At 44.3% G+C, this 27,048-nt stretch overlaps 1 protein-coding gene across 1 annotated transcript in view; it reads left to right on the top strand.

Annotated features, from left to right (window-relative positions):
• Nucleotides 1-27,048, top strand: part of LOC126163202 (dynein axonemal heavy chain 3) — a 1,221,238-nt gene that overhangs the window by 911,956 nt on the left and 282,234 nt on the right. Inside the window, exon 50 of the mRNA XM_049920156.1 lies at nt 22,286-22,434. Within this exon, the coding sequence (XP_049776113.1) occupies nt 22,286-22,434 (149 nt within the window). The remainder of the gene's footprint in view (nt 1-22,285; nt 22,435-27,048) is intronic.

Below are 27,048 nucleotides of genomic sequence, written 5' to 3'. Positions count from 1 at the left end.
TCCTGAACATCAGGACCTTACCCCCTTCCAAAAGTCAGGGAAGTGTTGGCATTTTAAGGTGGCATATCAAGCCCAGGGGGTTTCCTAGCATTGTTATGCTTGATAGCCCAAGTAATATCTTTTGTCTGATTTTGTCACACCAGGGGTGGGCTACAAGTCATGTAACCTCCTGGTCCTTTTCAAGGAGCCGATTTTGGCATAAAAGACACTGCAAGTGTTGTGGCCATAAGCTCTGCCTTCTCCTTCACAGAGTAAGCTGGTCTGTCTGATCCTTGTAGAGTGAGAATGTAATGTTTCTCCATGGTGAAGTGTTTGGCTAGCTAGCCCTGTGAGTTTCTGTCTCCACTGTTCGTTTTGAAATGTTTGTATTTTGTCCTGTATTATACCCTGGAGTCTATTGACATGCAGTTTATAAAACAGGCTGGTGTGGTGTGTTACCCATGCATTGGTGTAAACAGCGGTGTGAAATTAGTTTTTATGCGAGTCCAGTTGAGCGAGCCGTATGTGAACTGTGTAAAGAGTTTGAGACACACCCCAGTATCTCCTGAGGCGGTTCCTCATTGAGATAAGGCCCAGGATTTCCTGGGGCAGGGCCGTCCAGTGTTGTTTTGGTGTTGTACGTGGACTGGCGTCAGTCATCACGTCTTGGACAACAGTTGCGTGTTGTTAATTTCTTGGGTGTCCAGAATGCGACCATCAAGCATTTCCTTCAACAGATGCCAATTCATGTGCTTGTAGTTCAGTATTCTGCATGGTTCTTGTAGTTCAGTATTCTGCATTGTTCTGTGTCCTGCAGTGTTTGTCCTGTGTGTAGTATTACAAGCATGTGGTCTGAGTCCAGATCGTTTTCAGCCATAAGGTTGAGTGTGCATGTGATGCCCTTGATGAGGACGTTGTCTGACACATCTGGTCTGAGTCAGGCCTCCACAGGCATGTATGTGGGACTGTCTGGTCCAAGTATAATGTAGTTTCAGCCTAGTGCATGTTCGTACAGTTTCTTGCATTGGAGGTACATATTCGTGAATTCCAGTCAGGGTGTTTTGCTTTTAGATCTCGAGCAGCCATTACCATGGTGCTGTGTTGAGAACTGTGCTGATACTGCATGTTACTATGTTTTCAGGAGGGTTGTACAGCGATACCAGTGTGGTGATTGCTCCATTTAACTTCACCCTCACGGCCTTGGCTTCTAGTCTCTCAAGCACAGGGAGCCCAATGTTTGTGTGTTCTATGTCTTTGTGTATTATGATGGCTGTGCCAATCCCATTCTTGCCATCCGCTCAGTCAGTATGATAAACACAATAATGTGAGATGTTTAACTGTTTGTGAGGCATAAGCAGTGTCTCGTTAACTAGGGCAATTTGGATACCCTTTCGCTCCATGAACGCAAGTATTGTGACTCTTTTATTTGAGATCCCATTGGCGTTCCAAAACAGGATCTGTGAGTTTGGGTTGGCGTTTGCATTTCGGGGCTGGTGTGGTGTGTTACCCATGCACTGGTGTTTGAGACACACCCCATAATTGTCATGACTACCTCGGAGGTTGTGAGCCAGGGGAAAAATGTCTCCATTATCCTTTGGAGCATTGAGTTAATGTTGGGACTATCGGCCTGTGGGTTATTGGTTGTGTCAGTGGCCACTGGTACTTGTGTTGGCATCTGGTGTGGAGTGGCTTGTGTATCAGCTGTTTGAGTCGTAGTAGTTACGGACACTTGTGAGGTCTCTGTGGTGAGTGGGTGTCTTGTGTGGGTCATTGTGTTGGTGTCTGAATTGTGTATATGCGTATTGGTGTCCTGTTGTCTGTGTACTTGTTGTGGTGTGGTGGTGTTTCCCCTGTTTCGATTGTTTCTCCATCTCCAGCGTTGTGGGTGTCCCTTTGTAGGTGCATCTTCAGTGGTCTGTGGTGGGCTGCAGTCCGTGATCTCTGGGGGTAGGGTGGTGTTGTTATTTGTGTTTTGTGATGTAGCCAGTGCCGGTGTGGTGATGGGTGTTATATGTCTTGGCTGTATGTCTTCTTCTGGGGATGTTTGTTGTGTGTATGTGCAGTTCTAAGGTTCCTCTGACCACCGCACACTGCTGGGGTACCAGCTACAACTCCAGCAAAGGATATTTCACTCCTTACTGGGTGCAGGGTCGGTTTCGGAGCTGTGATGGCAGTAGTTTTTACATGTTTGGCTATTTTGCACCTCAGGGCCTCCTTGTACACAATGCACCCCCTGTAGTTGGCTGGATGTGATGCACCAAAATTGGCACATTTGGGTGGTGCTGGGTCAGGGAGTTTGCAATGTTGGGTCGTGTAACCACTAGCACATTTGCAGCAGTGGGGAGTGAGACCATATCAGATACCCGCACGTGCAAAGCGTTGACAGTTGTGGCAATGTGGGAGAGTGCACAGCCTATTGTAAATCTCTACATTGATGAACATGTGAAGAAATAATTTCGTCTTCATCAGGTCGTCTAGCTCAACCGTGTAGTTATGTGACAGTCTCATTGTGTTATTTGATTTACACGAATACATTCCCACTCAGGGGCAGTCAGTTCCTTGTGTACTGACTCAGAGTCGAGAGTCTACACCCTTGATTATGTACTGCTGTATCTTTTCCAATACAGTCCTTACATGTAATGTTCTACCTTTCTTTCTTTTAGAAAGTCCAGCAGTTTCGTATAATCTGACTTGTTTACCATGCACAGTGCAGTGTGGTCCCTATTGAGTTTAGAGTAGTATGTTGTGGGATTGTGCTTGTTATTAAACTCTTTGTTTAAGAGACTAAGGTCTCTGTTGTTGTGTACAATGACTGGCGTGAAGCCATCCGAGGACTTTTTTGGATTCTGCGTAGCTGCTTGTGTACTTTAGTGTGCTGCAGTCATAGAGTATTCCCTGTGTTGCTGGTGTTGCTATTTTGCATTGTCAGAGTTGACAGCAGCACTCAGTAGTTGCACCATGAGTTTGTGGGCCGAGGATGGAATAAACCTCTATAAACAACCCCTCAATCTCAAGGTGTGCTGTGCACTGATGAGATGCATGGCTGTTGAGGTGGAACAGTCGTTAGCAGGCAACCTCTGGGGAACCTGCCGCACCTCAGTTGTATAAGGCGTACCTAGGCACGCGGGGCTCTGTCTAGGTGGACTTCTAGTTCCCTAGCTGCTCGTGAGACCGAGATGGAACCCTCGAACTTTTATTCTTCTCCTCCCAGCGCAAAGGGTGGACCGCTGGTGGGTTCTAACACCCAATCCAACAAGAGGGATCATGTAGCCAGTCCTCCTAATACAGTTACTAGTAACAGAATGCAAACTGCTTCGCAGAATGTGTTTCTCATAATGAAAAGAAAGGAGGGGAGTTTCGATAAAGTTTCACCATTTTATATACAGAAAGGCTTAGAAGGCATTGCTGGCACCTTAAAATCTGTCAAGTGCTTGCGAAATGGAACCTTGTTGGTTGAAACACCTAGCTTCCAGCAAGTCTAGAACCTTCAGAAAGCACAATTTCTTGGGGAGTTTGTGATAGAGACTGAATTTCACAACAGCTACAGCAAGGGTGTTGTGACTTGCAGAGATTTTGTTGACATTCCCCAAAATGAACTGAAGGCTGAATGGTCCCGGGAAGGAATTGTCGACGTGCAACACGTTATGAAACGGGTGGATGGTGCTCTCATGAACTCTGACTCATTTATCCTTACGTTTAACAGCACCAAATTGCCAGAGCATGTGAAGGCATGTTTCCTATGTCTCAGTGTATGGCCTTATTACCCCAACCCCATGCCGTGTTTTAAATTCCAACACTTTGGACACACTACTCTCGGCTGTAGAGGGGAAGCCACTTGCGGGAAATGTGGTAAAGCCGCCCATGAGGGAGTTGGTTGCTCCTCTGCTCCCAAGTGTGTCAACTGCTCTTGGGATCACCCTGTGTGGAGTAGGGAATGTAGAGTTGAGGAACGGAAGATCCAGGAACTTAAAACCACAAAACGCATCCCGTATGGTGAGGCGAAGAAACTATACAAGTCCATGCAGCCACCCACGTTCGCTGCCTCCTTTTCTTCCGTTCTGAAACAGCCAGTCTTGAATACTGATGCCACTACACAAACAGAGGTTGCTACTGTCAGCACTAGCACCTGCGTTTGTCAATGTACGTGTGATGCTGCCATTCCTGGGACCCCCCCCCCCCCTTCCCCACCCCCGGCCTTCTGACCAGGCCGTGGTAGCTAACATCATGGACCTTCCTGCCCCTTCCCAGGTCCAGTCTTGTGCACTGCCCAGCACTGCTACACCCCTACTGCTTCTGAGGTTTTGGCTCCAATGCCACCTCAGGCCAAAAAATCTAAGCCAAAGCCAAAGGTAAAGACTCGCCTGCTGAAGGAAACTGAAGTTATACAGTCTGCTGAGGTTGATGTCATTCTCACTGACGTCTCTCTCGACTCCGCTTCAGAGGCGATGGAGGTTGATGTCAGACTGGAGCAATCATCTCGCCCCAAAGCTGAGCCTCCACCTGTTGTGGGCTCTCCTCCCCGACAGAAAGTGAGGATGAAGGTACTCCCACCCTGATAGATGGCTCCCATTATACAGTGGAACATGAATGGATTCCGGGCACATGTGGAGGAACTGAACCTCCTAGCACGACAATGCCCCCTGTGCTTGTGTTTACAGGAAACACATTTAAAACCATCTGATGCTCCTGTACTAAGGGGCTATACGTTATATCGCAAGGATGACCTGACTGGGGAAAGGGCCAAAGGCGGAGTCGCCGTGTTCATCAATAATGACCACCACTCCTGTGCTCTCCCCATGGATACTGACCTGCAAGCAGTTGCAGTTGAAATTCATTCACGTCGGAGGCTTACCGTTTGCTCCCTTTATTTACCTCCTCTGGATGCAGTGAACTTAGAGGCTCTCACAGATCTTATTGCACAACTCCCCCGCCCATTTCTCCTCATGGGCAACTTCAGTGCCCATCATGTCCTGTGGGGCTCCACTTCTCTTTGCGCTCGAGGTCGAGTTTTGGAGAGCCTCCTAACATGTCAAGTGTTGTGCACCTCAACACTGGTACTCTGACTCATTTCTCTGCTGCTACTGGGTCATTCTCAGCCATTGACCTATCTTTCTGCTCTCCAACCCTCGTCGACTCTGTTCACTGGGAGGCCATTGACGACCTTCATTCCAGCAATCACTTCCCCATCCGAATTCATCTCGTGGATGGTGTATTTGCTGGAGCATAGGCCACCATCATGGATGATCAGCAGGGCTAACTGGCCACTGTTCAGTACGCCAGCATACAGGAATGGGTGGATCACATCACACCTGTGATCCATCATCCTGCTGATCTCTCCATCCCACAGTCTTCTGGCCCTCTTAAGTGGCACCTTGTGCCTTGGTGGACAGAAGAGTTCCGTTCAGCCATCCGGGACAGGCGTGCGGCTCTTCTCCGATTTAAATGCCGCCCAACAGCAGTCAGTCTTACCGCCGTTTGAATCGCGAGAGCCAGGGCACGCCGTGTCATTAAGGAGAGCAAGAAAAGGTCATGGCAGGAGTTCCTGGACTCCATCAACCGTTCCACTTGTTCCACAAAAGTATGGGAAGCCATCCGGAGGATTTTCGGTAAACGCAGACGTTTACCAATAGCTGCAGTACTGAACTAGGGATGCCTCCAAACGACACCCAGAGCCATTGCTCAGTCACTGGCAGAGCATTTTGCACAAAGTACTGCTACTGCAAATCAGGATCCAGCGTTTCGTCACTACCGTGCGACTGTCGAGAGAGCAAACTTGGACTTCCAGTCGAACAGTTCTGAGGCCTACAACTCCCCTTTGTCAATGTGGGAACTTGAATTGGCACTTACTGAGACTTCTGATACTGCACCAGGTCATGACCGCATCCAGTACTCCATGCTTCGTCATCTGCCAGCGGTGTCAAAGGAAATCCTCCTCGAATGTTTTAATCTCATATGGCAGACAGGAGTGTTCGCCACCTTGTGGAGGGAGGAAATTCTCATTCCTCTCCTCAAATCAGGAAAGGACCGCACATGTCCCAGTAGTTATCGGAGTATCGCCTTGACGAGATGTGTCAGAAAGACCGTGGAACAGATGGTTAACCATCGTCTGCTCTGGCTGTTAGAAACCAGACAGCTCCTTAGCCGCTCTCAGTGTGGATTCCAAAAATTTCAGTCCATGGTCGACAACCTGACCCTCCTAGAGGCGGCTATTCAGCAGGCTTTCCTCCATCAGCATCACTGTATTGGTATCTTCTTTGATATCGGTAAAGCATATGATACTACTTGGAGACACTGTATTCTTGCACAACTGCATCAATGGGGCTTTCGTGGCCGCCCCCCCATTTTCATTCGGTCTCACCTGTCTCAGCGGTTTTTTCGGACCCGCATTGGTAACACAATGTCTGATCACTTCGAGCAAGAGAACGGTGTCCCCCAGGGCAGTGTTTAAAGCGTTACCCTCTTTGCCGTAGCCATCAACAGTATAATGTCTACAGTGAGGAGTCCAGTACAGTGCTCCTTATTTGTGGACGACTTTGTTGTTTTCTGTTCCTCCTCCAGTGTTGCAACCGTGAGCCGTAAGTTGCAGCTAACAGTGCGGCGGTTAGAGGAGTGGGCTGCAAAGACGTGTTTTCGGTTTTCTTCCGATAAGTGTGTTTATGTTCATTTTAATCGTTCTCTTCGTCTTTTTACTTTGACTGCCTTGCATATGGGGGATACTGTCCTACATTTTAGAGATACAGTGCGGTTTCTGGGCCTAATTTTTGACTCCAGGTTGTCATGGCTGCCACACCTACGTGACTTGAAAGCCAGAACCCTGAAGGCACTGAACATCCTCAAGTGCCTCAACCACAGGTCTTGGGGAGCGGACAGGGCGCGTCTCCTTCAGTTTTATTGAGCTTTTGTGCGTTCACGGCTGGACTATGGGTGCACAGTATATGGGTCAGCAAGGCCGTCTTATTTGCAGATCCTTGATGCTGTCCCCCATGCTGGGATTCGACTGGCCAAGGGTGCTTATCAGACCAGTTCCATACCCAGCCTCTGTGCTGAGGCTGCGGAACCGCCACTTACCATCCGGCGGCAGCTCCTGTTGGGGCGCCAGGCATGTAAGTTTTTTGCAGGTCCCACCTCACCTGCTGACCATCTTGTTGCTCATCCACCTCTGGACCTACTTTTTTCCCACCCGTGCCCAGGCTACGTTGCCATTTGGAATCCGTGTGCAACGTGTGCTAGAGTCCCTCGGTGTGGAGTCTGTTCAACCCCAAATGCTGGGTTTTAACTGCCTGCCACCCTGGTTACTGAAGAGGCCCAGAGTGATTTTAGATTTATTGCAGTACAAGAGAGATTGCACTCGTGCCACGGTTTTTAATGCAGCATTTTCTTCCATTTTATCTGAGCACCGCGACTATGTAGCTGTTTTTACGGATGGGTCGAAACAAGGGGATTCCGTTGGTTGCTCTGTTGTTTTTCGGGATCGTATCCTCAAGGTGGTGACAAGTTATTGATAGCACTTCAGTCACATCTGCTGCAGAGTACTAAAAATGCACATAGATTTTGGAAGTGCACTTGACACATAATTCCACTGACCATCACATTGTCAAGAAAACTAGCACAAAAGGGTACTGCTCGAATCAGACAATTAGGAATCCACGGTGGATTGAGATTTGGTGGTAGTTTTAAAATCAGCACAAGGGCCAAGCTTTCAATTTCTTTTTGAATCACTACTGGTGGTGTACTTTGTGCACCACCACCTACTCCAGTCTGGTCACTAACACCACCTATCCCATCAAAGGCAGGGCTACTTGTGAAACCACTCATGTTGTCTACAAGCTTAGCTGCAACCACTGTGCTGCATTCTATGTAGGCATGACAAACAACAAGCTGTCTGTCCACATGAATGGCCACCGACAAACTGTGGCCAAGAAACAAGTGGACCACCCTGTTGCTGAACACGCTGCCAAACATGATATCCTTCATTTCAATGACTGCTTCACAGTGTATGCCATATGGATCATTCCCACCAGCACCAGCTTTTCTGAACTGCGCAGGTGGAAAATTTCTCTGCAATACATCCTATGTTCCTGTAATCCTCCTGGCCTCAACCTTCGTTAGTCGCTGCCCTCACACATCCAGCCCCTACCATACTCCCATTCCAGCATTACACAGCCATCATTCCATCACCACACCCAGTCTTTTTATTTTTATTTTTTTCTCCTTATTTCTCTCCTTTTCCACTACTTCTCCCCTCCCCCCCCCCCACCCACTCTCCCCTGCCCTCCACATAACCTACAGCATTTCACTGTCTACCATCCCCACCATACTATCTGTCCCCCTCCCCACCCCAGCCTCCTCCTTACCCCCACCCTGTCACCATTCCCATCACGCACTTGTGCTGCTGCTCACAGTGTGGTTTGTGTGTGTGTGTGTGTGTGTGTGTGTGTGTGTGTGTTTCTATTCTTGGCAAGGGCCATTGGCTGCTGAAAGCTGGAAGTGTGCAACTCTTTTTGTTGTTCCTATTTGCGACTTAGCATCTCCGCTATATGGTGAGTAGCAACTTTCCATCTCATAATATTGTTACATTCCATCCTGGATTTTCCATCGTTTAATCCTAGCTTTCCAGAGATAAGGAAGTCTGCCTCATGGTGGACTCCTGCTGTTGACACGAAACTAATAACATGTGTTTACTTACAGTGGTTCTTCACCCTGTCTGTCTGCAGCTACAAATACTTTGTGAGCATGTGCCAAAGCTAGCATGTCAGATTTCAACTTAGGCACTTTGAGTGATGTAGATCTAGCTTCACTGTTTCAGACCTGTATAATGCTAGTGTGACAGCTCACTGAACAGGCACAAAACTGTTGTCACTGCAGCATTGTGCACTCAAACTGACATTGGCTGCTTCTGCCTTTTAAATCATTAGCCCGAGCTCTCTGCGACCGATTTTGCAGTTTGCACTACTATAGGAATTCTAACCAAGTTACAACTCCCTGCAACTTTTTCGTGAGATCTTCACAGACACAAGCAGACATTTGTAAGACAAAGAGTTTGGGCAGAGATGTCAGTCGAGGCGGAAGTACAGAGGCAAAGATGTTGTTGAAAGACAGGTGAGGTACGAGCGGCGGCAAATTGAAATTAGAAATTAGCGGAGATTGAGGCCTGGCGGATAGTGAGAAGAGAGGATATGCTGAAGGGCAAGTTCCCATCTCCGGAGTTCAGACAGGTTGGTGTTAGTGGGAAGTATCCAGATAACCCGGACGGTGTAACACTGTGCCAAGATGTGCTGGCCGTGCACCAAGGCATGTTTAGCCACAGGGTGATCCTCATTACCAACAAACACTGTCTGCCTGTGTCCATTCATGCGAATGGACAGTTTGTTGCTGGTCACTCCCACATAGAAGGCTTCACACTGTAGGCAGGTCAGTTGGTAAAATACATGGGTGCTTTCACACGTGGCTCTGCCTTTGATCGTGTACACATTCCGGGTTACAGGACTGGAGTAGGTGGTGGTGGGAGGGTGCATGGGACAGGTTTTACACCAGGGCCGGTTGCAAGGGTAGGAGCCAGAGGGTAGGGAAGGTGGTTTGGGGATTTCATAGGGATGAACTAAGAGGTTACGAAGGTTAGGTGGACGGCGGAAAGACACTCTTGGTGGAGTGGGGAGGATTTCATGAAGGATGGATCTCATTTCAGGGCAGGATTTGAGGAAGTCGTATCCCTGCTGGAGAGCCACATTCAGAATCTGATCCAGTCCCGGAAAGTATCCTGTCACAAGTGGGGCACTTTTGGGGTTCTTCTGTGGGAGGTTCCGGGTTTGAGGAGATGAGGAAGTGGCTCTGGTTATTTGCTACTGTACCAGGTCGGGAGGGTAGTTACGGGATGCGAAAGCTGTTTTCAGGTTGTTGGTGTAATGGTTCAAGGATTCCGGACTGGAGCAGATTCGTTTGTGAATTTTAGGAAGAAGGTAGAAGGTAGGGGTGCGGGGTGTTGGTGGGGTCAGGAAGTTGATGGAGTCAGGTGAAAGGTTTTGTAGGGGGCCTAAGGTTCTGAGGTTCTGAGGATGCCTCTTTCCTCATTACCTGAGGAATCCTCCGAACCTTAGGTTGCCTCGTCAGGAAAGAGGGAGGAGAGGGAAAGACGAAAGGATTTGGGTTTTAAGGGAGAGGGTAAGGAATCATTCCAATCCAGAGATGCCTCTGTACTTCTGCCTCGACTGACATCTCTGCCCAAACTCTTTGTCTTTACAAATGTCTGCTTGTGTCTGTGTATATGCGGATGGATATGTGTGTGTGTGCGAGTGTATACCTGTCCTTTTTTCCCCCTAAGGTAAGTCTTTCCACTCCCGGGATTGGAATGACTCCTTACCCACTCCCTTAAAACCCACATCCTTTCGTCTTTCCCTCTCCTTCCTTCTTTCCTGATGAGGCAACCGTTGGTTGCGATAGCTTGAATTTTGTGTGTATGTTTGTGTGTCTATCGACCTGCCAGCGCTCATCATCTATTATTATCATATATATATATATATATATATATATATATATATATATATATATATATATATATATATATAATTAAAAAGAAAGATGATGAGACTTCCCAAACAAAAGCGCGGGCAGGTCGATAGACACACAAACATACACACAAAAATCTAGCTTTCGCAACCAACGGTTGCCTCGTCAGGAAAGAGGGAAGGAGAAGGAAAGACAAAAGGATATGGGTTTTAAGGGAGAGGGTAAGGAGTCATTCCAATCCCGGGAGCGGAAAGACTTACCTTAGGGGGAAAAAAGGACAGGTATACACTCGCACACACACACACATCCATCCGCATATACACAGACACAAGCAGACATTTGTAAAGGCAAAGAGTTTGGGCAGAGATGTCAGTCGGGACGGAAATACAGAGGCAAAGATGATGTTGAAAGACAGGTGAGATATGAGCGGCGGCAGATTGAAATTAGAAATTAGCGGAGATTGAGGCCTGGCGGATAGCGAGAAGAGAGGATATGCTGAAGGGCAAGTTCCCATCTCCGGAGTTCAGACAGGTTGGTGTTAGTGGGAAGTATCCAGATAACCCGGACGGTGTAACACTGTGCCAAGATGTGCTGGCCGTGCACCAAGGCATGTTTAGCCACAGGGTGATCCTCATTACCAACAAACACTGTCTGCCTGTGTCCATTCATGCGAATGGACAGTTTGTTGCTCGTCATTCGCACATAGAACGCTTCACAGTGTAGGCAGGTCAGTTGGTAAATCACGTGGGTGCTTTCACACGTGGCTCTGCCTTTGATCGTGTACACCTTCCGGGTTACAGGACTGGAATAGGTGGTGGTGGGAGGGTGCATGGGACAGGTTTTACACCGGGGGCGGTTACAGGGGTAGGAGCCAGAGGGTAGGGAAGGTGGTTTGGGGATTTCATGGGGATGAACTAAGAGGTTACGAAGGTTAGGTGGACGGCGGAAAGACACTCTTGGTGGAGTGGGGAGGATTTCATGAAGGATGGATCTCATTTCAGGGCAGGATTTGAGGAAGTCGTATCCCTGCTGGAGAGTCACATTCAGAATCTGATCCAGTCCCGGAAAGTATCCTGTCACAAGTGGGGCACTTTTGGGGTTCTTCTGTGGAAGGTTCCGGGTTTGAGGAGATGAGGAAGTGGCTCTGGTTATTTGCTTCTGTACCAGGTCGGGAGGGTAGTTACGGGATGCAAAAGCTGTTTTCAGGTTGTTGGTGTAATGATTCAAGGATTCCGGACTGGAGCAGATTCGTTTGCCACGAAGACCTAGGCTGTAGGGAAGGGACCGTTTGATGTGGAATGGGTGGCAGCTGTCATAATGGAGGTACTGTTGCTTGTTGGTGGGTTTGATGTGGACGGACGTGTGAAGCTGGCCATTGGACAGGTGGTCAACGTCAAGGAAAGTGGCATGGGATTTAGAGTAGGACCAGGTGAATCTGATGGAACCAAAGGAGTTGAGGTTGGAGAGGAAATTCTGGAGTTCTTCCTCACTGTGAGTCCAGATCATGAAAATGTCATCAATAAATCTGTACCAAACTTTGGGTTGGCAGGCCTGGGTAACCAAGAAGGCGTCCTCTAAGCGACCCATGAATAGGTTGGCGTACGAGGGGGCCATCCTGGTACCCATGGCTGTTCCCTTTAATTGTTGGTATGTCTGGCCTTCGAAAGTGAAGAAGTTGTGGGTCAGGATGAAGCTGGCTAAGGTAATGAGGAAAGAGGTTTTAGGTAGGGTGGCAGGTGATCGGCGTGAAAGGAAGTGCTCCATCGCAGCAAGGCCCTGGGCATGCGGAATATTTGTGTACAAGGAAGTGGCATCAATGGTTACAAGGATGGTTTCCAGGGGTAACAGACTGGGTAGGGATTCCAGGTGTTCGAGAAAGTGGTTGGTGTCTTTGATGAAGGATGGGAGACTGCATGTAATGGGTTGAAGGTGTTGATCTACGTAGGCAGAGATACGTTCTGTGGGGCGGTCGGGATGATTGGGTTTGTGAATTTTGGGAAGAAGGTAGAAGGTAGGGGTGCGGGGTGTTGGTGGGGTCAGGAGGTTGATGGAGTCAGGTGAAAGGTTTTGTAGGGGGCCTAAGGTTCTGAGGATTCCTTGAAGCTCCGCCTGGACATCAGGAATGGGATTACCATGGCAAACTTTGTAAGTAGTGTTGTCTGAAAGCTGACGCAGTCCCTCAGCCACGTACTCCCGACGATCAAGTACCACAGTCGTGGAACCCTTGTCCGCCGGAAGAATGACGATGGATTGGTCAGCCTTCAGATCACGGATAGCCTGGGCTTCAGCAGTGGTGATGTTGGGAGTAGGATTAAGGTTTTTTAAGAAGGATTGAGAGGCAAGGCTGGAAGTCAGAAATTCCTGGAAGGTTAGGAGAGGGTGATTTTGAGGAAGAGGAGGTGGGTCCCGCTGTGACGGAGGACGGAACTGTTCCAGGCATGGTTCAATTTGGATAGTATCTTGGAGAGTTGGATCATTAGGAGTAGGATTAGGATCATTTTTCTTCGTGGCAAAGTGATATTTCCAGCAGAGTACGGGTGTAGGACAGTAAATCTTTGACAAGGGCTGTTTGGTTAAATCTGGGAGTGGGGCTGAAGGTGAGGCCTTTGGATAGGACAGAGGTTTCGGATTGGGATAGAGGTTTGGAGGAGAGGTTAACTACTGAATTGGGGTGTTGTGGTTCCAGATTGTGTTGATTGGAATTTTGAGGTTTTGGAGGGAGTGGAGCTGGAAGTGGGAGATTGAGTAGATGGGAGAGACTGGGTTTGTGTGCAATGAGAGGAGGTTGAGGTTTGCTGGAATGGTTGTGAAGGGTGAGTGAGTTGGCTTTCCGGAGGTGGGAAACCAGGAGATTGGATAGTTTTTTAAGGTGGAGGGTGGCATGCTGTTCTAATTTGCGGTTGGCCTGTAGGAGGATGCTCTGAACAACCGGTGTGGATGTGGGAGAGGAAAGATTGAGGACTTTTATTAGGGACAGGAGTTGATGGGTGTGTTGATTGGCTGAGTGGATGTGTAGGTGAAGGATTAGGTGGGTGAGGGCAATGGATTGTTCGGTTTGGAACTGGTATAGGGACTGATGGAAAGAAGGGTTGCAGCCAGAGATGGGAACTTTAAGTGTGAGGCCTTTGGGGGTGATGCCAAATGTCAGACAAGCCTGAGAAAATAAAATATGGGAGTGTAATCTGGCTAGGGCGAAGGCATGTTTGCGGAGGGAATGTAAATAAAACTTAATGGGGTCGTTGTGGAGGTGTTGTGAGGGTGACATGGTACTAGAAGGTGGAAAGTGGAACACGAGGCTGAAATGAAAATGAAAATAAATATAAAAATATATGGGGAGAGATAAAGGTAAAACTAGAAATCAAATGGAGATCTGGTGTGAAAAAAGGCGAAAAAGGGTTTGTTAGAGCTGGGCTATGTTGATCCTATGGTGAACTTGTGTAGGTAGATAATGATGTGCATAAAGGTTAGGTGGTTGTGTTGCCGCCAAAACACGTTAAAGGGTGGAGAAATGCGGGAAAATTTCGAAAAAACTACGTGAGGATGTATTAAAAGGGTGGTTTGGTGGTGGCAGATTATGGAAATGAAGCTAACAATTGTCTGATGAAGAAATAATGACGTTAAAACCTGTGGGCTAAAAATGATCGATGATGTGAGAAAAACGGAAATGGAAATAAAGCAAAAGATATTAAAACTGGCCGAAAAGGTTGTTTAATAGCTGAAAGGAACTGTTTGTGAACTGGAAACGGCAGATTTTATAGCAGCGGTAGTGTTGAAAGCGGAAAAAAAAATTTTTGGTTATGGTTTGGAAGTGGGTTACGTATTATTACGTATAATTGAGTATATATCGGCGGGATAAAATTGTATACTGGATTACGGTAAAAAAGGAGAAGGTGGATAGAAAGTAAAACTGCTGGCAAAAACAGAAGGAGGAAATAAGATGACAGAAAAGACTACGAAATGTAACAGTGACAATAACAATAACAAACGTGATTGTTGGGTTCAAATTAATGATATGAATATAATAGAGGGAAACATTCCACGTGGGAAAAATATAATTAAAAAGAAAGATGATGAGACTTACCAAACAAAAGCGCTGGCAGGTCGATAGACACACAAACAAACACAAACATACACACAAAAATCTAGCTTTCGCAACCAACGGTTGCCTCGTCAGGAAAGAGGGAAGGAGAAGGAAAGACAAAAGGAGATGGGTTTTAAGGGAGAGGGTAAGGAGTCATTCCAATCCCGGGAGCAGAAAGACTTACCTTAGGGGGAAAAAAGGACAGGTATACACTCGCACACACACACATATCCATCCGCATATACACAGACACAAGCAGACATTTGTAAAGGCAAAGAGTTTGGGCAGAGATGTCAGTCGGGACGGAAATACAGAGGCAAAGATGATGTTGAAAGACAGGTGAGATATGAGCGGCGGCAGATTGAAATTAGAAATTAGCGGAGATTGAGGCCTGGCGGATAGCGAGAAGAGAGGATATGCTGAAGGGCAAGTTCCCATCTCCGGAGTTCAGACAGGTTGTTGTTAGTGGGAAGTATCCAGATAACCCGGACGGTGTAACACTGTGCCAAGATGTGCTGGCCGTGCACCAAGGCATGTTTAGCCACAGGGTGATCCTCATTACCAACAAACACTGTCTGCCTGTGTCCATTCATGCGAATGGACAGTTTGTTGCTAGTCATTCCCACATAGAATGCATCACAGTGTAGGCAGGTCAGTTGGTAAATCACGTGGGTGCTTTCACACGTGGCTCTGCCTTTGATCGTGTACACCTTCCGGGTTACAGGACTGGAATAGGTGGTGGTGGGAGGGTGCATGGGACAGGTTTTACACCGGGGGCGGTTACAGGGGTAGGAGCCAGAGGGTAGGGAAGGTGGTTTGGGGATTTCATGGGGATGAACTAAGAGGTTACGAAGGTTAGGTGGACGGCGGAAAGACACTCTTGGTGGAGTGGGGAGGATTTCATGAAGGATGGATCTCATTTCAGGGCAGGATTTGAGGAAGTCGTATCCCTGCTGGAGAGTCACATTCAGAATCTGATCCAGTCCCGGAAAGTATCCTGTCACAAGTGGGGCACTTTTGGGGTTCTTCTGTGGAAGGTTCCGAGTTTGAGGAGATGAGGAAGTGGCTCTGGTTATTTGCTTCTGTACCAGGTCGGGAGGGTAGTTACGGGATGCAAAAGCTGTTTTCAGATTGTTGGTGTAATGATTCAAGGATTCCGGACTTTCTTTTTAATTATATTTCTTTTTAATTATATTCTTTTTAATTATATTCTTTCTTCTTCTTTCTTTTCTTTTTAATTATATTTTTCCCACGTGGAATGTTTCCCTCTATTATATTCATATATATATATATATATATATATATATATATATATATATATATATATATATATATATATATATATGAGGGAAGCATTCCACATGGGAAAAAATATATCTGGGAACAAGGATGGTGTGACTTGCCGGGCGGGGTCGCTGGCACGTCGATGGACACACGGACGGGCACAGGCATGCACATGGGGTTCTAGCTTTCGCGGCCAGCGGTTGCCTCGTCGGGGTGGGGTGGGGGGGGGAGAAGCAGGGGGATGTGGGTTTTGGGGGAGAGGGTAGGGAGTCGATCCAAGCAGACATTTACAAATGTCTGCTTGTGTCTGTATGTGCGGATGGATATGTGTGTGTGTGCGAGTGTATACCTGTCCTTTTTTCCCCCTGAGGTAAGTCTTTCCGCTCCCGGGATTGGAATGATTCCTTACCCTCTCCCTTAAAACTCACATCCTTTCGTCTTTCCCTCTCCTTCCCTCTTTCCTGATGAAGCAACTGAATTTTGTGTGCATGTTTGTGTTTGTTTGTGTGTCTATCGACCTGCCAGCGCTTTTGTTTGGTAAGTCTCATCATCTTTCTTTTTATTTTTATATATATATATATATATATATATATATATATATATATATATATATATATATATATGGTTATAATAGAAGGAAACATTTCACGTAGGAAAAATATACCTAAAAACAAAGATGATGTGACTTACCAAATGAAAGTGCTGGCAGGTCGACAGACACACAAATGAACACAAACATACAAACAAAATTCAAGCTTTCACAACAAACTGTTGCGTCATCAGGAAAGAGAGAAGGAGAGGGAAAGACGAAAGGATGTGGATCTTAAGGGAGAGGGTAAGGAGTCATTCCAGTCCCGGGAGCGAAAAGACTTACCTTAGGGGGAAAAAGGGACGGGTATACACTCGCACACACACACATATCCATCCACACATATACAGACACAAGCAGACATATTTAAAGACAAAGAGTTTGGGCAGAGATGTCAGTCGAGGCAGAAGTGCAGAGGCAAAGATGTTGTTGAATGACAGGTGAGGTATGAGTGGCGGCAACTTGAAATTAGCGGAGATTGAGGCCTGGTGGATAACGGGAAGAGAGGATATATTGAAGAGCAAGTTCCCATCTCCGGAGTTCAGATAGGTTGGTGTTGGTGGGAAGTATCCAGATAACCCGGACGGTGTAACACTGCGCCAAGATGTGCTGGCCGTGCACCAAGGCATGTTTAGCCACGTAGCCTACGTATATCAACACCTTCAACCCATTACATGCAGTCTCCTATCCTTCATCAAAGACACCAACCACTTTCTCGAACGCCTGGAAGCCTTACCCAATCCGTTACCCCCAGAAACCATCCTTGTAACCATTGATGCCACTTCCTTATACACAAATATCCCGCACGTCCAGGGCCTCGCTACGATGGAGCACTTCCTTTCACGCCGATCACCTGCCACCTTCTTTCCTCATTACCTTAGCCAGCTTCATCCTGACCCACAACTTCTTCACTTTTGAAGACCAGACATACCAACAATTAAAGGGAGCAGCCATGGGTACCAGGATGGCCACTTCGTACGCCAACCTATTCATGGGTCGCTTAGAGGAAGCCTTCTTGGTTACCCAGGCCTGCCAACCCAAAGTTTGGTACAGATTTATTGATGACATCTTCATGATCTGGACTCACAGTGAGGAAGAACTCCAGAATTTCCTCTCCAACCTCAACTCCTTTGGTTCCATCAGATTCACCTGGTCCTACTCCAAATCCCATGCCACTTTCCTTGATGTTGACCTTCACCTGTCCAATGGCCAGCTTCACACGTCCGTCCACATCAAACCCACCAACAAGCAACAGTACCTCCATTACGACAGCTGCCACCCATTCCACATCAAACGGTCCCTTCCCTACAGCCTAGGTCTTCGTGGCAAATGAATCTGCTCCAGTCCGGAATCCCTGAAGCATTACACCAACAACCTGACAACAGCTTTCGCATCCCGCAACTACCCTCCCGACCTGGTACAGAAGCAAATAACCAGAGCCACTTCCTCATCCTCTCAAACCCAGAACCTCCCACAGAGGAACCACAAAAGTGCCCCACTGGTGACAGGATACTTTCCGGGACTGGATCAGATTCTGAATGTAGCTCTCCAGCAGGGATACGACTTCCTCAAATCCTGCCCTGAAATGAGATCCATCCTTCACGAAATCCTCTCCACTCCACCAAGAGTGTCTTTCCGCCGTCCACCTAACCTTCGTAACCTCTTAGTTCGTCCCTATGAAATCCCCAAACCACCTTCCCTACCCTCTGGCTCCTACCCTTGTAACTGCCCCCGGTGTAAAACCTGTCCCATGCACCCTCCCACCACCACCTACTCCAGTCCTGTAACCCGGAATGTGTACACGATCAAAGGCAGAGCCACGTGTGAAAGCACCCACGTGATCTACCAACTGACCTGCATACACTGTGATGCATTCTATGTGGGAATGACCAGCAACAAACTGTCCATTTGCATGAATGGACACAGGCAGACAGTGTTTGTTGGTAATGAGGATCACCCTGTGGCTAAACATGCCTTGGTGCACGGCCAGCACATCTTGGCGCAGTGTTACACCGTCCGGGTTATCTGGATACTTCCCACCAACACCAACCTATCCGAACTCCGGAAATGGGAACTTGCTCTTCAATATATCCTCTCTTCCTGTTATCCACCAGGCCTCAATCTCTGCTAATTTAAAGTTGCTGCCACTCATACCTCACCTGTCATTCAACAACATCTTTGCCTCTGCACTTCTGCTTCGACTGACATCTCTGCCCAAACTCTTTGTCTTTAAATATGTCTGCTTGTGTCTGTATATGTGTGGATGGATATGTGTGTGTGCGAGTGTATACCCGTCCCTTTTTCCCCCTAAGGTAAGTCTTTCCGCTCCGGGGACTGGAATGACTCCTTACCCTCTCCCTTAAGACCCACATCCTTTTGTCTTTCCCTCTCCTTCCCTCTTTCCTGATGAGGCAACAGTTTGTTGCGAAAGCTTGATTTTTGTGTGTATGTTTGTGTAAGGAAGAGAAAGGGTCCAAGGATTCAGCCATTTGTTACACCTTGTAATACAGGTTCACTGATGGACTAGGAATTCATGATTTTATTATCTAGTTTGTATGACAATTTAGTGCTTTGCTTACGAGTCATATGGTATTTGGTTAGAAGATTCATGGCTTGATCCTCAATACTATATGATTTTAGCTTTTTAAGAAGTACCCTATGGTTTACCATACCAAATGCTATTGTCAGGTCCAAAAATAAACCTGCAGTCTGCATCTTCTGGTCCAACAGGCAGTAAACTTCATGGATGAACTGTGTAACTGCTGTGGTTGTACTTAGCTCTTTTCTGAAGCCATGCTGCGAATCTACAAGCAGTTTATGTTTTGTGAAAAAGGCACTTAGCTGAGAAAGGATAATGCTTTTGAATATCTTACTAAAAGTGGGAATTAATGATATTGGTCTATAGTTGGAGACATCTTCCTTATATTCCCTTTTTATACACTGGTTTCACTATATTCCTTTGTAAGAACCATTGGATACATATTTTCTCTAATGCTGCAATTAATCATTCAAGTAAGAGGTTTAGAGATTTCTTTTAAGCATGCTTTAGTAATAGCACTGGATACACCATCCCATCCAGATGTTAATTTTTTCTTTAGCATGTATATTGCTCCGCAAACCTCCTGCTCATTCACTTCCACAAATTCAAACTCGGTACACTGGGTGAGATGGCATCGGGTCTCTACCTGTGAATCTATAATAAGGGTTGATTGTTCACCAGAAATGTAGTAGTTATTAAAAATATTACATATAGTATCTGCGTTTTTTATAATGTTATCATTATGTCTTATGCTGAGTGATTCCATGTTCATCTTATTGGGACCTTTTCGGTTTTTGTCAATCAGTTTCCAAGATGCATTGCTTATGTTGTCAGACTGTTCTATTGTTTATCTATAACATCTTTGTTGATTATAGCATAATCTATTCTTGTGGAACATGTGTCCTTTACTCTGGTGTCAGAGTTCACTACATTTACAAGATTGTATGAGGTCAGTACATCACTGAGTTTCAAGTTTACTATACTATTTGAGTATAGTCATTAGAACTGTCCTGACCAACAACACTACTAAGTTTATCCATAAACAGCATTACATCAGCATTTGGTGGCCTATATACTCCAATCACTTTATGCTTTGGTAACATAAGATCATTTCTGTGGAGTACAATACCTGTCGTTTCAAGTGATCCTTTTTTGGCATGGTGTTCAAGAAAGGAAATTTTTTTAGCTTCTATATCCTTATTAACATAAACTGCCACGACCTTTATGGTTTTGCCTACAATAACTATTTGCTAGTAAGTAACCTTCTAATCTATAATATATTATTTCACTGCATTTAGGCCAAGTTCTGTTATTACTAGTACATGTGGCAAGTGTTCCTCTATGAATATTTGTAGTATGCCTAGTTTGTTTCTGAGATATTCCACATTTATGTGCATTAACTTTAAAGGTGTTATCCTTTCTTGTTTATTTACCATCTTGCAAGAATCAAAATACTATACAACTGTTGAATAGCTCTCATCACAGCAACAGCCACCCTGTATCTCTCCTCTTGTCGACCTAATATTGCCCTTATATTGCTAATTAACAATATTGTTGTAATATTAACTTTTGTTTGCTTACAATGAATAGAAACTTCTAGAAATGAATTTATGTGTGCCAACATGTTCAGCACAAGACATAAATCTACTTTAAATAACATGTGTTGTAAAATGTAGAGATCCTCAATACTAAATTTTGGAAGATGAGCATTTTTAACAATTAATGTTACAATAAGTAAATTTTCATTAAAAATAAATTAAGATTTTAATTGCCTACAATAGTGGTGACTTTATTGCTAAAGCTTCTTTTTCTTTTTATATGAAATACACTGATCCACTTCATATTGAGAACAACTAAATAGACGTTCTTCTGCATTATGAACAAATGATTTTGTTATTTAATAAAATTTTATTGAGTTAATATTGGTTTAAGCCTGATTATTAACTTTCATTATAATTTACACTGAGGTGACAAAAGTCATGGGATACCAATTAGTATGATGGTGGACCTCGTTTTGCCCAGTGCAGTGGAGCAACTTGATGTGGCATGGATTTAACAGGTTTTTTGGGAGTCCCCTGCAGAAATATTGAGTCTGCTGCCTTTATGGCTATCCATAATTGTGGAAGTGTTATTGGCACAGGATTTTGTGCATGGACTGACCTCTCAATTATGACCCACAAATGTTTGATGGCGTTCATGTTGGGTGATCTTGATGGCCATATCATTCAAATGAATTGTCCAGAATATTTTTCAAACAAATTGTGAACTATTCTAGGCCAGTGACGTGGCACAATGCCATCCATAAAAATTCCATTGATGTTTGGGAACATGATGTCCAAGAATGGCTGCATTGGTAGCAGACATAACCACTTCTAGTCAATGGTCTGTTCAGTTGGACCAGAGGACTCAGTCCATATTATGTAGACGCAACCAACACTAATATGGACCCACAAGCAGTTTGCACTGTGCCTTGTTGTCAAGCTGGGTCCACGGCCTTATGTATCTGTGCCACACTTGAATACTACCATTAGCTCTTAGCAATTTAAAGTGTGACTCATCTGACAGCACCATGGTTTTCCTGTCATCTAGGGTCTAGCTGATATGGTCACAAGTTCACAAGACGCACTGCAGGCAATTGTCATGCTGTTAGCAAGGGTACTTGTGTCAATCATCTGCTGCCATTGTTCATGGACACCAAATTTTCCCACACTGACCTAAGGGATAAGTTAATTGTACACCCCACATTGATTTCTGCATTAATTTCGTGTGGGGTTGCATGGCGATTAGCACTGAGGACTCTACGCAGATGCGACTGCTCTTGGTCTTTAAGTGAAGACCATTGACAATTGAGTTATCTGTGGTGAGAGGTAGTGCCTGAAATTTGGTATTGTCGGTACACTCTCGACACTGTTGATATTGGAATAGTCAATTCCCCAAAGATTTCTGAATGGAATGTCCTACGAGTCTAGCTTCGACTACCATTCCATATTCAAAGTGTTAATTCCCATCGTGCAATCATAATTGTGTCAGAAACTTTTTCACACGAGTCACACGAGTACAAATGACAGCACAACCTGTGCACTGCCCATTTACACCGTATGTACATGACACTACTGTCAACTGTGTACACGCATATTGATATCCCATGACTTTTGTCACCACAGTGTACAATATTGGTGTATGTTGAAAATTAGAACATAATGTATATGTAACTAAATAATCTTGTACACTGATGTATGTCAGTTGTGTGCATCGTATTGTTCAACAAGTGAATCAGTCTTCTACATTATTGTACTTTTTTTTTTTTCAGAGCCAATTCTTCTTAAACAAGTTTATAGGGAAGGAGGCCTCGACTGGTTGAAACTTGGGGAAAATACTGTTGAGTATAATTGGGATTTCCGATTTTATATAACAACGAGACTGCGAAATCCTCATTATCTACCAGAAGTTGCTGTTAAGGTAATGCGACTGAATACTGAAGGACTTTATGCATTTGTTTGCATTAATTCAAAATATTTCAGTGTGCAATTTGATGTCCATTTTGTCCTGGTTATTATTATTATTATTATTATCTTTTTGACTATTTTTTCTCAGACTTAAGTCTGGTTAAAAATGGAACGTGACGCGGACCTCGGTCAAGCGTGACTTCCTTGTAACTGTATGGTATATGTTATATTGCATTTAGGAACTTTCGGGTAATTGAACATGTATCAATAATTACAGATTTTTGTAGTTGTATATATATGTTTGGATGTAGCTGTATTGCATTGATGTACTGGTGAATATTGTGAGGTATGACTCCTGTAGTTGATAGTATAATTGGGATAATGTCGACTTTATCCTGATGCCACATGTCCTTGACTTCCTCAGCCAGTTGGATGTATTTTTCAATTTTTTCTCCTGTTTTCTTCTGTATATTTGTTGTGTTGGGTATGGATATTTCAATTAGTTGTGTTAATTTCTTCTTTTTATTGGTGAGTATGATGTCAGGTTTGTTATGTGTTGTTGTTTTATCTGTTATAATCGTTCTGTTCCAGTATAATTTGTATTCATCATTCTCCAGTACATTTTGTGGTGCATACTTGTATGTGGGAACGTGTTGTTTTATTAGTTTATGTTTTATGGCAAGTTGTTGATGTATTATTTTTGCTACATTGTCATGTCTTCTGGGGTATTCTGTATTTGCTAGTATTGTACATCCGCTTGTTATGTGATCTACTGTTTCTATTTGTTGTTTGCAAAGTCTGCATTTATCTGTTGTGGTATTGGGATCTTTAATAATATGCTTGCTGTAATATCTGGTGTTTATTGTTTGATCCTGTATTGCGATCATGAATCCTTCCGTCTCACTGTATATATTGCCGTTTCTTAGCCATGTGTTGGATGCGTCTTGATCTATGTGTGGCTGTGTTAGATGATACGGGTGCTTGCCGTGTAGTGTTTTCTTTTTCCAATTTACTTTCTTTGTATCTGTTGATGTTATGTGATCTAAAGGGTTGTAGAAGTGGTTATGAAATTGCAATGGTGTAGCTGATGTATTTATATGAGTGATTGCTTTGTGTATTTTGCTAGTTTCTGCTCGTTCTAGAAAGAATTTTCTTAAATTGTCTACCTGTCCATAATGTAGGTTTTTTATATCTATAAATCCCCTTCCACCTTCCTTTCTGCTTAATGTGAATCTTTCTGTTGCTGAATGTATGTGATGTATTCTATATTTGTGGCACTGTGATCGTGTAAGTGTATTGAGTGCTTCTAGGTCTGTGTCACTCCATTTCACTACTCCAAATGAGTAGGTCAATACTGGTATAGCATAAGTATTTATAGCTTTTGTCTTGTTTCTTGCTGTCAATTCTGTTTTCAGTATTTTTGTTAGTCTTTGTTTATATTTTTCTTTTAGTTCTTCTTTAATATTTGTATTATCTATTCCTATTTTTTGTCTGTATCCTAGGTATTTATAGGCATCTGTTTTTTCCATCGCTTCTATGCAGTCGCTGTGGTTATCCAATATGTAATCTTCTTGTTTAGTGTGTTTGCCCTTGACTATGCTATTTTTCTTACATTTGTCTGTTCCAAAAGACATATTTATATCATTGCTGAATACTTCTGTTATCTTTAGTAATTGGTTGAGTTGTTGATTTGTTGCTGCCAGTAGTTTTAGATCATCCATGTATAGCAAATGTGTGATTTTGTGTGGGTATGTTCCAGTAATATTGTATCCATAATTTGTATTATTTAGCATGTTGGATAGTGGGTTCAGAGCAAGACAGAACCAGAAAGGACTTAATGAGTCTCCTTGGTATATTCCACGCTTAATCTGTATTGGCTGTGATGTGATGTTATCTGAATTTGTTTGGATATTAAGTGTGGTTTTCCAATTTTTCATTACTGTGTTTAGAAACTGTATCAATTTAGGATCTACTTTGTATATTTCCAAAATCAGTAGTAACCATGAGTGGGGTACACTATCAAAGGCTTTTTGGTAATCAATGTATGCGTAGTGTAGGGACCTTTGTTTAGTTTTAGCTTGATATGTCACCTCTGTATCTATTATCAGTTGCTCTTTACATCCTCGTGCTCCTTTGCAGCAGCCTTTTTGTTCTTCATTTATAATTTTGTTCTGTGTTGTATGTGTCATTAATTTCTGTGTGATGACTGAAGTTAATATTTTGTATATTGTTGGTAGGCATGTTATGGGGCGATATTTAGCTGGGTTTGCTGTGTCTGCTTGATCTTTAGGTTTCAGATAGGTTATTCCATGTGCAAGTGTATCAGGGAATGTGTATGGGTCTGCAATGTAACTGTTAAATAATTTAGTTAGATGTGAATGTGTTGAGGTGAACTTCTTTAGCCAGTAATTTGCTATTTTATCATTTCCAGGGGCTTTCCAATTGTGTGTAGAATTAATTGCTCGGGTGACTTCATGTTGCAAAATTATCACTTCAGGCATTTGTGGTATCATATTGTATGTGTCTGTTTCTGCTTGTATCCACCGTGCATGCCTGTTATGTTGTACCGGGTTTGACCATATGCTGCTCCAGAAGTGTTCCATGTCTGTTATGTTTGGTGGATTGTCTATTTTAATGTGTGTGTTATCCATTGTTTGGTAAAATCTCTTTTGGTTTGTGTTGAATGTTTGGTTTTGTTTCCTTCTATTTTCACTTTTTTTGTATCTTCTAAGTCGTTTGGCCAATGCTTGCAATTTCTGCTTTTTTTCATCTAATTGCTCTATTGCTTCTTGTTGTGAGATTTTACCTAACCTTTTTCGTTTTTTGTCTGATATTTCATTTCTTATAAATTGTGTTAACTGTCCGATGTCTTTTCTCAGTTTTTCTATTCTGATCTGTAACCTGTGTTGCCATGCTGGTTTTGTGGGTTTCTTCTGTGTGTTGGTTTGTTCTGATCTCTGCCTAGTGTGTATATTTAGTGTAGTGAGTGCTCCTATATAAACCAGTAGTTGTAACTCTTCCATAGTTGTGTTTTCATTTATTTTGTTGTGTATGATTGTGTTGATAGTTTTTATTGTTGTTTCGACTTGTGGGTTATTTGGCGGTCTATGCAAGAATGGTCTAATGTCTGTATTTGTGTCTTTGTATTCTATATATGTCAGCTGAAATTTCTCTTCTATATCTAACACGTGTCTCTCTTCGTGTTCTATTTGTGCTTGTTCTGGTGGCTGTCTTAAGATTTCGTTTTCCTCTGATTGTTTAATTGATGCGTGTTGGTCTTTGTTTGTTTGCTCTGGGATGTTTGAGTCCATTACTGTGTTTTCTTCCTCTTCTGATTGCACATTATTTTGTTCCAGTATTTGTTGTACTTGTTGTTTGATGTTTTCTAATTCTGACTGGGGTATCCTGTTATTTTTTTATTATTACACGGATCTGATCAGCTAGTCGTTGTTCTGTTAAAAATTTTAATTCCGGGTATCTGGTAATAAATGTTGTGTATACTTGTGATCTGTATCCAGTTGTGTTGGTTCCTAGGTTTGTTGCTTGGTAATAACAGAACATGAGGTGTCGATTAACTTCATCTGACCATCTCATCCTCTGTCTTTGTTTTCCTTCTAGGGTGGTTGCAGGAAGAATATCCTGCAAAACACCTCTATTCGGATTTAAATCCTTTTCCAGTTGGCTAGCAGTGTCGTTACCATTGTGGGCGGGCATAGGGTTCAAGCGTCGTCCCCGACCATGACGGCACTTGTCCGAGGCTTCTTTAGTTCTGTCCTGAACCAAGTAATCACACTAAAAGGGGGGTTAGCCCTATTAGTGGTTTGTTCTTTTCGTCGCCTTTTACGACTGGCAGAACATACCGGAGGCCTATTCTTCTCCCGGGCCTCCACGGATTATTATTATTATTAATATTATTATTGTTGTTCATATTATTAGTACATGTGTTCATTTATACGAATCACTCAGTAATCATTGTACACATATCAAAAACAGTTTTGCATCACCCCAGTTCCCAGAACTCCTGAAGACAGACATTTACTGTGGATATTGTAACATAGGCACAGTCCCTTTGACTGTTCAGAGATGTCACTAAACCCACCCAAAGATGTTAGCAACCATGCATGAGCAGTGCCCATCAGATGGAGGGGGTGCGACAGCCAATCAGTACCAGTCATTCCATCAGGAAGGAAGTACATGGCTCATGTTGTCTGTAGTTCATCCATACCTAGATGGTCAATACCGTGGTTTCATTGCATCTGCATTGCTACATTGTGCCAGGAAGGGGTCTGAACAAGGGAAGTGTCCAGGCATCTCGGAGTGAACCAAAGCAATGTTGAAACTTCCTGGCAGATTAAAACGGTGTGCCCGACCGAGACTCGAACTCGGGACCATTGCGTTTCGCAGGCAAGTGCTCTACCATCTCAGCTACCGAAGCACAACTCACACCCGGTCCTCACAGCTTTACATCTGCCAGTATCTCGTCTCCTACCGTCCAAACTTTACAGAAGCTCTCCTGCGAAGCTTGCAGAACTAGCACTCGTGAAAGAAAGGATACTGCAGAGACATGGCTCAGCCACAGCCTGGGGGATGTTTCCAGAATGAGATTTTCACTCTGCAGCGGAGTGTG

The sequence above is a fragment of the Schistocerca cancellata genome, chromosome 2 (genome assembly GCF_023864275.1).
Source record: "Schistocerca cancellata isolate TAMUIC-IGC-003103 chromosome 2, iqSchCanc2.1, whole genome shotgun sequence".
Lineage (NCBI taxonomy): Eukaryota > Metazoa > Arthropoda > Insecta > Orthoptera > Acrididae > Schistocerca > Schistocerca cancellata.
The sequence above is the reverse complement of the archived record's forward strand: the minus strand, read 5'-3'. Positions and strand labels throughout refer to the sequence as shown.